The sequence below is a fragment of the Anopheles stephensi genome, chromosome 3 (genome assembly GCF_013141755.1).
Source record: "Anopheles stephensi strain Indian chromosome 3, UCI_ANSTEP_V1.0, whole genome shotgun sequence".
In the NCBI taxonomy this organism is placed as follows: domain Eukaryota; kingdom Metazoa; phylum Arthropoda; class Insecta; order Diptera; family Culicidae; genus Anopheles; species Anopheles stephensi.
Window position 1 is genome coordinate 84,482,975 of NC_050203.1, and position 11,409 is coordinate 84,494,383.

At 47.2% G+C, this 11,409-nt stretch overlaps 1 protein-coding gene across 2 annotated transcripts; it reads right to left on the reverse strand.

Moving 5' to 3' along the window:
- Window positions 1–3,823: 3,823 nt before the first annotated feature.
- Window positions 3,824–10,798, reverse strand: LOC118513813 (segmentation polarity homeobox protein engrailed). Of its 2 annotated transcripts, XM_036060042.1 has the most exons (4): window positions 8,953–10,798; window positions 5,277–5,377; window positions 4,958–5,126; window positions 3,824–4,831 (listed from the first exon to the last, which is right to left on the reverse strand). In XM_036060042.1, the coding sequence occupies exons 1-4, from the start codon at window positions 10,343–10,345 to the stop codon at window positions 4,821–4,823; spliced, it is 1,674 nt and encodes a 557-aa protein (XP_035915935.1). In that variant the 5' UTR covers window positions 10,346–10,798; the 3' UTR covers window positions 3,824–4,820. The 2 variants fall into 2 exon arrangements, with proteins under 2 accessions (XP_035915935.1, XP_035915934.1); XM_036060041.1 differs by having other exon boundaries at window positions 3,824–5,126.
- Window positions 10,799–11,409: the final 611 nt, after the last annotated feature.

Sequence of the window (11,409 nt, forward strand, 5' to 3'; positions counted from 1 at the left end):
GGGTGTGATCGATATTTTGAAGTCTTCTTTCATAGCTTTTTTCACTTTTATTTGAAATAAATATTTACACCCTTTTCTCACCTCAATGCGCATCAATGAAAATAAACCCTTTTCTTGTCTGGTGCTACCTGAATTTTCTTTGTTCCTTTTCTTGACTTCGAAGGATAATAAAGCATAAGGGAAGTTTCAGGGAAGAACTCTGGACATCGCCGAGATTCTAGCAAATGCAATGCCACACGCCGGTAAAAGTCTCGAGGGAATAAATATTTTGAGTGAAGAATGCATCGAAAGAAAAAGAGTGTCAGTCAGTTAAATTTTAGGGAATCTCAGGATTTGTTTTATTTTACTCCATTTTTCCTACTTAAATATGTTTATCCTCTTCATTCCGAGCATTAAACTCATATTTCAGAGTATTATCACCCTCTCTTAATCCTTCATTATTCCATACTTGTGTTGCAAGTAGCAAACACTTGGGCTTCGCATTATCCCATATTACAGCACGGGACACATTGTCGGAGCGTTTCAGTTTAAAGTCGCTTCGATTGGACACTTCTCAAGCTTTCCCCTGCCCAACGACACAAACGAATGGATGAACATGCAACCCTATCCCTAGTAGCGTGAGGTTCGGAGTTGTTCTAGGGCTGTTGGAAAATATTCTGCAACGGAAGAGTTCGATTACCTTGGGATCTGGGAAATTCTGGATGGGATTCTGGTCCTTCGACAGTGCACAGTTGTCCAGATTGGGACAATAAACGGATGAACTGCCCATTCAAGGAGTTTTCCTGATATCAATATCAGAATATAAGCATTTCATGTACATTAAAACACATAAAATCAAATAAGAATTTAATTTAAAAATTATATTGAATTCATTTAAAATAAACCATTACTACCATGAGACCACTCCAAGTTCACCGTGCTGCGACCATCCATCGAAAAAAGCGGGGGTTGTGTGATGGAGAATTTCAATTAAATTGTTTGAAATTTTACCCTGACCGTGCACCAACACCAACTGGCAAATGGCGATTGATCCTACGCCCTTTTCTGGTGTGAGTGCAAGTGGACGCGACTCATTTTCACGGCGCGGTGAAGTGTTGCATTTAATTCTGCGTATGTAATCCTTTCGTTTTTGAACTGGCCCATCAGGACGATAATTTATGCACTCTTCAATTTGTTCGTTTTTCCGCTGAGAATGGGACACCTTCACTTCCGACGCAACACTTTCCCTACGAAGGTGACACACTCGATAAGGACTCGATTATGATCGTTGCGCGTAGATTCTATCTCTGCGAATCACCGGCGCCGTCACGGAACTCCTTTCTGGGCCCACCTGACCCACCTGGGGTAAGGTATCCCCGGGATTAGAGCGTCCCGAGACCGACAGGTTCCAGCGGCAGAAGTAATCCTAATTTATGTGCCCTCGACTTCCCCGATCAATATCCCAAAACCCCCCCTACCTTACGAGCCCACGACAGAGAAACAAATCTGCCGACGAACGATCTGCGAAAAACAGGCCCCAGAAATGTGATCATTTCGCATCGATAATCTACCCATTCCCGGTGACGTTTTTCAGGTTCGGGTTTTTTCGCTTCATTTTTTCTCCCCTTTGCTGACACGGGAAGGCCACCACTTGATTGGTTCACGGATTTCCTTGATCCGATTGCTCCGAGTGGCTACCGTTTTCGGGCCTGTTTTTGTGTGTAGTGAGTAAGTGCACACAAACCGGTGCAAAACGGTAGCTGGCAGCGAGTCGTCAGCCGTCGTCGTCGGAACGCAAAACAGTTGTTCCACTTTGCATACCACCCAGGTCGTATCGGCGTAGGTTCGTCGTATCGGGAGGCATCAGGAAGGTTTTGGAATAAATTTTGCTGACTGACTGCGCGATGCTTCGGCACTTGTCCTCCCTTTTTTCCTTCTGGCGTGATGAGGAATCGGATACACTCCGATCGGACCGTGCCGGAGCTGAGTGTGAGCTCTGGAATGGGGAAGCTATTTGCGAAAAAGTGGAGCACTCGTGTGGATGTGATTCATTAGGTTGGCAAGGGTAGGTTCGTTAGTTGGGCTTAGAGAAATTGAACGAATGGAAGATTTGCCTGAGGAACTAAAGAATTTGAGGACAAGAATTTACTAACCCAAGTCTCCAAAAATATTGAAAAACAAATTAAAAACTCCAGGGCCTTTCGCGAGTTAGACAAAAGCTTGAAGCGATTTACAAAATTCTAGCTAAGCAATTCTCTTACTTACTAAACGATAATCAAATTCTTTTGTGATGCATCACTCTCCTAATAAGCAAATGGGCTCTCCGTATATCGTTCTGATTCTGATTTATGTCCCCCATACTATCATCACTCGATGACGAAATTCAATCAAATGCGAAGAAAGAACAAAGCCGTAGCTAAATATCTGTTCCGTCGTCCGTTCCCGCTCGTCCAATTAATTAAATCAGAACCAAATATGCTGCCTTCGTATGTCCACCATGAATAAACCATTACACTCCATTAATCATCCGAACTGGCTACCCACCCGGTGGCTTCCCCCGTGGCTGAGGGGAAACCGTTTATCACCGGCTCATCATCCTTGCCGTCATGATCATCGTCATCGTCAGAAGGGTTTGGCCACCGTTGGCGATGCTTTTCGAGGGTGCGGTTACCGATAGCGTCCGGCGTGCTTTTGTGGCGTTGTCCGAGTCTTTGAATATCGTTTGCTCTGCTTCCGGATGGCGTCGAGTGTGTGGTGGTGATGGTGGTCTCCCAATTAGAGCTGCTTGTTAATTAAACGGTTAATCATTTACAAAAAATCACATCATATCGCTGGTCTAGGGAAGACCTTTCGTTTCGATGTGAAGCGGTACGATAGGCCACCGGGAGCACTGTGGGATGTTGGAACCGTTTCTACCTCAAAAACCTTACAGATCTTCTCATTACCGAGGTTTGAATGTGATCTCAATCATATCGGCAGCGCGAGGATCATCAAGGACTTATCACTCATTCCATCAAACATCTCCCAACGACCTCAATCGACTCGTTCCAAATATCTCGTTCCATCAGATATGCTAATTATGCTCCTCAAACCCAACAAAGTGATCCTATTAGTGGCAAAAAGTGGTGGACACTTGAGCTGACCATCCACGGAAAATCGAACGAAAATAACACATTTCATAAGTCACTCCACATTTCTTAGCCACCGTAAGCAAACAGAGGCAGCACTCGGTGAGTGGGGTTTGTTTCTCCCGAGCAGACCGGTGCAATGGTTTCCCCGTTGTTGCGATTGGCCAAAACACAAACCTTGTTCGAGATCGCTCAAGGTGTGATTAATTGATGGCCCGATGTGCTTACGAAACCGGTGCGCACTTGGAATATTATAGTTCAAATTTCTCACTCATCGCGGCCGGCGCTGTTGCTACTGGAATTTACGGCCGTTTTCGACCACACATCATCAACAACGAAGGTACAACGGTAGCAGCCACCAGAAGGAGCTCTCCGGATTGGGCAACACGGCCACAACACTGGGCGCCGATCTCGTGATCACACTTCAAATCGAGCCACGGGGAGATTGTGAGCATAAATAAGCCAAAACAAAAAAAAACCTCAGTCGATGAAAACAGTAGCGAAAAACGAACGAAACATGATTAGGCAATGAGAAAACAAGGAGGAAAACGCAAACAAAAGGAAAAATTTGCATATTAGACGAGAAGGCTGTTGTGATATAAAAGAGCTTCTTTTATAGCACCTTTCCCTTTGCTTTCTCTGTGTGTGTGCGCGTGGTTGTGATATAATATCCCATTTCTTTCTTTCTTTACATTAAAAGGAGTCTTTTTTGGGAGTATGTTTTGAATATTAGATTTTCATACTTTAATTTACTTCTCTTCACTTCTCCCTCGTCGCTGTTCGTCATATCACATGAGAGTGTGCAAAAGTATGTGTTTGTGTTTTGTTTTGGGTTTTTACATTATACATTACGCTTCTTTTACCAACTAATAAACTTTACGCTCTTCTGTTTTGTATGTTTTTCGTTTTTATAGAGTTTGATTTTTCTTCAATGTTTTTCATTCCTTCTTCTTTTTTTCCTGGGCGCTACTAAACAACTTCACAATCAGTAAAACAACTCTCTCTCTCTCTTTCTATTCTTTGCTATAATTGGGCAGAATGATTATAATGATAGATAATATAATAATACTTGTGTGTTTGCTTCACTTATCTTAGAGGGTGTCCTAGTAGTAATTCCTACCAGATAGAACGATTTCATAGAACTTGCAAGACATTAGGATATTCTTTTCTTGTTTCTCATCTGGTGTGCACTTCTACTTTAGTGAGAAACATATTTGGAACTGCTAACTTTTAATGCTTAAAACTTCTTCCTCCGACGATTGAAACCGTGTTGAGGCATTCATTGCTTTCTCTTTACGTCTCCAAGAAAAGAAACTGGTTCGGGAATCGGCCTCATGTCTAGAGCTTTTAAAACTTATAAATAAAGCACCACAAATAGAACTTCTATTTACACTCAAGATTGACTCCTGCTATATACAGTTCGCAAGCGACTAAACCGAATATTCTAGGATACAGCTACCAAGAGAGCTTCCCAAAAGGAGATAATAATTTACACTGTAACGGTAGGTAGGTATGTCTGTGTACTTAAACATGCTTAGTAGATACGCTAAATAGTATTGCTTTTCAAGTTTGTTGACGTCCATCGAATATCGTTCTGCAGGGACGCCATCACCGTTCAGGAAACCGCTTCCTGATTTTTGGACGAGGTCGGTAGAAGCTTTGAGAAGAATCCTTCAACCAACCAACTATTGCATCATCCCTGTCCGAGGTCCGCTACTTGTACCCTATTTGGGGAGGGTGGTTCGGTCAGATGTCAGACATAAGAGGGATTCAAGGGATCTGGCCGTTCATGCGCATCTCGAGCTCTTCCTCCTCCTTCGTGAGCGGCACGGTCGAATGATTGTACAGACCTTGGGCCATCAGCTGGAGGGCGAGCGGGTTCTTCTCCGACGAGCTCTTCTTAATCTTGGCCCGCTTGTTCTGGAACCAAATCTTGATCTGCGCCTCGTTCAGCCCAAGCTCGGCGCTAAGCGTTTGCCGTCGCTTTTCCGTCAGATAGCGATTTTCGTTGAACTCATTCTGGTGGGAGGAAAAAGTAGCAGCGCAAAGGAAAAAGAGACAAATGGGTAACGATTAGAACCGAGCGGTATGCGCGACTGGCCGGGAGTGTGCGACTATTTCCCTGAAGCTGAGCCAGTAAAGTCAGTAATGTGCAGCCGGTCCGCTTACCTTCAGTCGTTGCAGTTGCGCATTGGAAAAGGCTGTCCTCGGGCGCTTCTCCTCATTGTCGCCCTTTTCCTTCGGTTGCTTCGTACGTCTGTATCGAGGGCCTGTGGGAGAGCAAAAGAGAAAGAGCGAGAGAGAGAGAGAGAAGAGAAATTAATAAAAATGTCACTGACTTTAACGACACACGGGCATTGCAGAAAATCTTGCGCTAGGCAGACGACGCCCCAAGACCCAACATTCATCCCCACCCCAGGGGGGAGGGCAATCTGGCCCAATGGCTGGTGGCAAGATCTGGCCGGGTGAATAAATAATCATTACTGTCGCTCTTATCTAATTCAATTAACCGTCGGTTGAGATAAAGGGTTGGGCTGGCGGAAAAGCGAAAAGACGATCGTACGGGGCCGTTCGTTGCAGTTGGTTTGTTTGTTTTGCATTAGTCTGCGCACTGCACGGCACACAAAAATGGCCGTCGTAAAGCGTAAAGGCGTTGAGAAAGGGAGAAAGCTTGCCCAGAAGAGCTCGCACTCTGGGTCTGGAGCTGTTGGATGTTTTACGATTACGCTTGGGAACTCGAAGGGAACTGGAGACTAGGATACAGGAACCTTAGACTCAAATTTCCATTCGCCGAGGTTCATAAATTTTTCCCCAACGCTTTCGCTATTTTCACCCCACGCGGTTCATTTAAATTAGACAAAATAAATAATCGCACTAATTAATGAGACCACAGGAGCCAGACGGAGAGAGAGTGAGAGAGCCCGTGTTCCCTTAGTTAGATGCCAGGTCAGTTGCGCCACAGCGAATAGAAGGTTAATTAATATATTAATTCGATAATTAATTCGAGCCACCATTTGAGTGCGCCGGAATGCTTCGTCCTTCGGCTGGTGTTGGCCTCGGTTGCATACTAATGCCCGCTACAACTCACTCGAATGGTTTTTATCATAATTTGACATTTTAATAGAAGTGTATGAAAGAAAGCCTCGAGCCCCACTCTCGCTCGGCTCGCGGCCAAATAAATCGTCAAAACAGTGGAATGAAACTAAAAAAAATGTTGATGGACGACGAATTCTCATAAACAAAGAACTTTATCGCCTGTCCGGATATTCCAGCCAGCAAACTCCAAAATAAAAAGGGGTTAGGGTCAGTGAGAGATGGCCACAAATAAGTGACCGTTTAACACACACCGACTTCTGTTGGGAATGGAAGGTTAAAATGAGAATCAAGAAAGGTGCTGCTATGGAATCTTTTCGCTATTTTCTGTTACACTTTAGCTAGATTTCTGGAACATTTTTCCGTGCACATTCCCTTAAAATAAATCCGAAAAGATGTAACGCGCTGTTCAACCCCATTTGTTCACACAACGAGTACGAATGGAACGGAACACAACTCATCATTGATAGTGATTAAATGAAGAACGACCAGCACGCACGCACGCTTTCCCACTTAACGCCGAACGATAAAAGACACGGGTGTTCGGTCCCAAGTGTTCGGTCACCAGCCAAACAAACGCATTGAAAAATGAAACCCCATTAAAAACTAGTTAAAAAGGCAGGGATGAGCATCGGCAATCTCCGGAAATCGATTTCGGGTACTTGACGCACCCAGCAGGAGACTGTCGACTGACAGATGAGCTGTCGATGACAGTGTGGCGCGCGATGAAAAGCGACCGACGATCGGGGAAATTAATTTGTTCGAACGATGTGTTTGACAAGCTGGAAGGCACTAACGCACATTACACGATCGATCTGGACGTTCTTGGAACCGTTTGATCTGATTTTAGGCAGCCCAACAAAAAAAAAAACTTCACTTGGCTTTACGATTTCCACCCCTCCCGTCAACTTTTATTGCTTCAATAATTTCATAACTCGGGAAAAAGTTTTCCCTTTGGGAAATGGCGAGTTCTTGGCTTGATGGACGACCTTATAAAACAACATTCCATCGGGTAGCCAAACTCCGAAGAACTCGCTCCTTCTAATTGCTACTAATAAATTGAAATATCCGCCAGTTTTATTGGTCTTAAAAGGGTTCTTGTTGTTTAAAAACCTAAGGCTGCCCTAGCACGCTCACACACACCGTCCAGGCGAAGAACTTTGGTAAGCCATGCTAGCTCAACCCAGTGCACGACCGGGACATAAAACTTCGTCCACGGGAGCAAGAAATAAAAAACCACGGAGCCCAACCAACCAACCAACCAACGGTCGATAGTAAATTAATTAATTTCGCTGTGCCTGTTTTGCTCGGCGAGCGTTAAAGTTGCCGCTAGCGCAAATGAAGCAATTCCCGTGCAACTTTTGCTCGAATTTATCGAGTCGACATCATCCGACCGACTCAATTAATCGCAGCGTAAGGAAGTGAAGAAGCGAAGGCTGCAGATAGCTATCGCCGCGCGAAGTCCTTCCCGTACAAAATGGTGGTTCCCTACGATTGCAATCATCATCATTACTCTCGAGGAGCAAGAGCTTTTTGCTTTGTTTTCCCTTGTTTTTTTTTACCTCGCTGCGCACGCGAAATGGCCGTAATTCATTTATTATTTCTTAATGTACACGGGAGGTCCAAGAAAAGAAGGATAAGAAAATAAATCCTTGCTCTGTGCTCACGCAAGTGAATTGAACGATCGATCTTGATTTTCAGCCTCGATCATTAAGCTTCCCCACCGGGAAGGAGTCAAACAAATATGGTGGCTTACGGTTAAGGAAGAGCTTTAGAAAGAAATATGAGTTCCAGTCCTATCGGCCTTCCACGAATAACTCCCACTCGATCGAGTTGTTTTTTGCTTCCTCAACACCAATTTGAGTATGGGCGAAAAAACTTCGCCTTCGCCAACTTTGACACATTCAAAGCGGAAGACTCTCACACACTCTCCACTATACGCGACATATCTGCTCTAGCCCCGAGGGTGTTGAAATGTTCGATATCGACCCGCGGGCGTCGATAATATCCCGGGACGGGGGCTATAAATTATCGACCAATTCCAGGGCGCCTCGCCCTGGGTGCTAATGAGGGCCCGTTGTTGTGTGTCCGAAAAACGCAACCTCTCGAGTTTCGGAAAAGGCAGGCGCAGGCTAGCGATAACAGAAGTATGAGGGTTATGAATAAATTATCACATGTTCCCGTAGCCGAGGTGTACGCCGAGGTATGCCACCCTAATATTCCAGTCCGTGCCGAGCCAAGGGAGCCCGCAGCATTCAGTCTCGGTTCAAATTAAAATCCTATCAATATTGTACCAACCGAGCAGCCGAGGGATTAGATTTCTTCGGCTTCCGTTTGCTGCAGGGTGCATATTGATTCAATTACCCGTCCAGCAATGCGACGAATGACAATCGATCGACGGCTAGAACCGTTCCAATGACCTTTTTGTTTAGGCCGGTCCACTTCGTTGGTGCTTTGTTGAGGTTGGCGCGTTTCCCCATTTGCGGTTTTCCACGCACTGACTTCGCTATGATTACTGTTGTGAGCCCCAAGCCAAGAACGGCAGTTGACACACACTCAAAAACATGCCAATTAAAGGTCTGGTTTGGGTTGAAAAATGCAAATAAAAACACTCCTCCCATCGGGCAAACAGGGCTTATTATTGATGCCCTACAGCCATCCGGCAACCGTTAGTTGTCAACCGGTGGTATGTAATCAAATTGTTACACCTCAACTGTCAAGACAAGACTGTCCCCAGCCGAACGAAACTTACCAGAACTTGGACGATCGCTGTATCGCGTGCAGTAAACCCAGGCCGGCCACAGATTGCTACCATTTTCGCCATCCTTCGTGCTGCTCGTTTCCGACTTGGCATCGTCCGACGACTCCATCCCGGTGTCCTGAGAAGATGACCCGGTGTTCATCTCCGAGCTCACCGGTTTCGGAATCGGCTTGGGAGTTGCTTTGGTGCTGCTTGCAGTAGTCGTGTTGCCTCCCGAGCTTCCATTCGAAACTCCGTTCGTCGTCGAGCCATTCAGACTTCCCGTACCGGCCACATGCTGTCCAATCTGGGACACCGTTTTGCAGAGACTACCGAGCGGTGGGATGTGCGGTTGCTGGTGGGAGATGGAAGCGGCTGCTGCTGCCGTAGCGGCCGCCGCTAACGCTGCCTTCGTTTGCGATTCGATCAACTTGGCCTGGAACTTCCGGTGGCTGTTGATGATCTCTTCGTGAAGCTTGGGATAGCTGGCGGCGGCACTGAACCCATTCAGCAGTGCTGCCCGATGGTCTAGGGCGCTCGTCTTGCGGCTGTAGTCATACACACTGCCGGTGGGACTGCTGGTGGTGGCCGGGGTAGTGATGGCGGAAGATGCGGACGAGGGTGAAGCGATATCCCCGTACGTGGCAGGACTCGGTGCGGACATGGAGTCCTGCGTGGAGTCACTGTCCGTGTGGTACGGATGGAGGGGCAGCGGTGTGGCCGAGCTGCTACCATTGCTGCTGCAGAGCCGAGGACTTTTGCTGATGTCGTACGGCCGGAACAGGCTGTCCCTTCGTTCGAGCGGCCGCTGCGGCTGGGGCACGATCGGTTGGTGCTGTGGTGGGTAGTAGTGGTGTAGGCCGGCATGGTAAGCGGGATGGAGCAGGGCAGGATGGGCTGGGTGAAGCATATGCTGATGGGGGTAGGGCAGCAGCACACTCGGGTGGACCGGTCCGGGACTGTTTAGCTCGCGGATTTGCTGCTGTTGCTGCTGTGGCTGCTGCTCATCGGACGAAGTCTTGCCGAATCGATCGCTCAAGATGTTGGAGATCGAAAAGGATATGTTGCCCGTGGGAGCGGTCTGTGGCTGGTGTGGTGACGGCTGCTGAGGAACATGGTGAGGGTGATGATGGTGGTGATGGTGATGTGGTGGCAAGAGCGGCATCGGTGAGACTCCATCGCTGCCCAACGGTTCCTGCTTGATGTGAAGCGGAGAGATCGGTACCACTAGCGACATCTCGTCGCGGGTAGGCGAACTGGTGGCGCTAGCAGTTGTGGTCGTCACGGGCAGCGGACTTGCCGTTGCCATCGTAACCGTGGTCGTGCTCGTCGGGCTCTGGCTACTGTGGTGATGATGCGGTGGACTCGGAGCACTCTGTGGACTGCAGCGGTCTTCCAGGGCCATGGTCTTTGTCTACTATAGCTAAAGGCTTTCCTTTATCTTATCACACACAAACGCGCACGCACAAAACTTCCCGAGAAAATGTTTTAAATCTTCACAAGTCACTATCTCGAGGGGCTACCGAGGTAGGCTCGAGGATTCCGAGGTCACTTCAAGAATGCACCAAAGAAAAATCACTTCCAGCACACGGTTCGCATTTATCGCACCGCAACTTCGTTCTGTTGGCACTTGTGCATCCACAACAGTATTCAATCACACGTCGTCTGCGTCTCAATTCTCTTCTTCGCTTCACACGCACTCGCACACAAACACACACGCGCGCGCCCCTTCTATCGTCACGGAACAGACAAAAACACCAATCCCGAAAAAAAACCGGACTCCGAACTCGAGGAAAGCTTCGAGCGCACGGTCGAGATAAATTGTGATGTGACAATGTCTGAAAATGAAATGAAATGAAATGTCAAACGCACCCTGACTGACAGTCTCAATCTCGCAGACTCCCTTTTCCCACACTGTCCTCTCATCCGTTTCCCTCTCCCAGGCCGCTGCCCTTTCTCACTCGCCATTTCTTTCTCGCACGTGCACACCCCAATCATCCCTTCCCTTACGGCGAAGGGGTAGCTTTTGCTGGTGTGTTGGTCGTGGTAGGCCTCGCAAAAGAGACCTCAACACATTGAGCTTGGATTGGTGCGAAGGAGAAGCAACACAACCTCTCGCTTTGCTTGTAGTGGTGAAAAGTGATGTAGGAAAAAGGGGCGTGTTTTTCGCTGTTCTCGCTATATGTGTGTGGGAAAGAAAAAGAGCACAAGAAGAAAATGAAAAATGCGGGGAAAATGCTTTCAGCGCTGTGTTTGTATGTGTGTACGTTTCAATACAACTCTATTACTGCACGCTGCTCGCTCGCTCTCTCTCTCTCTCTCTCTCTCTCTCTCGCTCGTTCGTGCGCTCTCCCTCTTCTAGACCACACACGTCGAAAAGGGGGTGCGTTTTTCCATCCCCCATTTTCTTCTGCTGCTGCTGCCCACCACCACCACCACAAAACACCACGTTCTACTCCACGTTCGCGC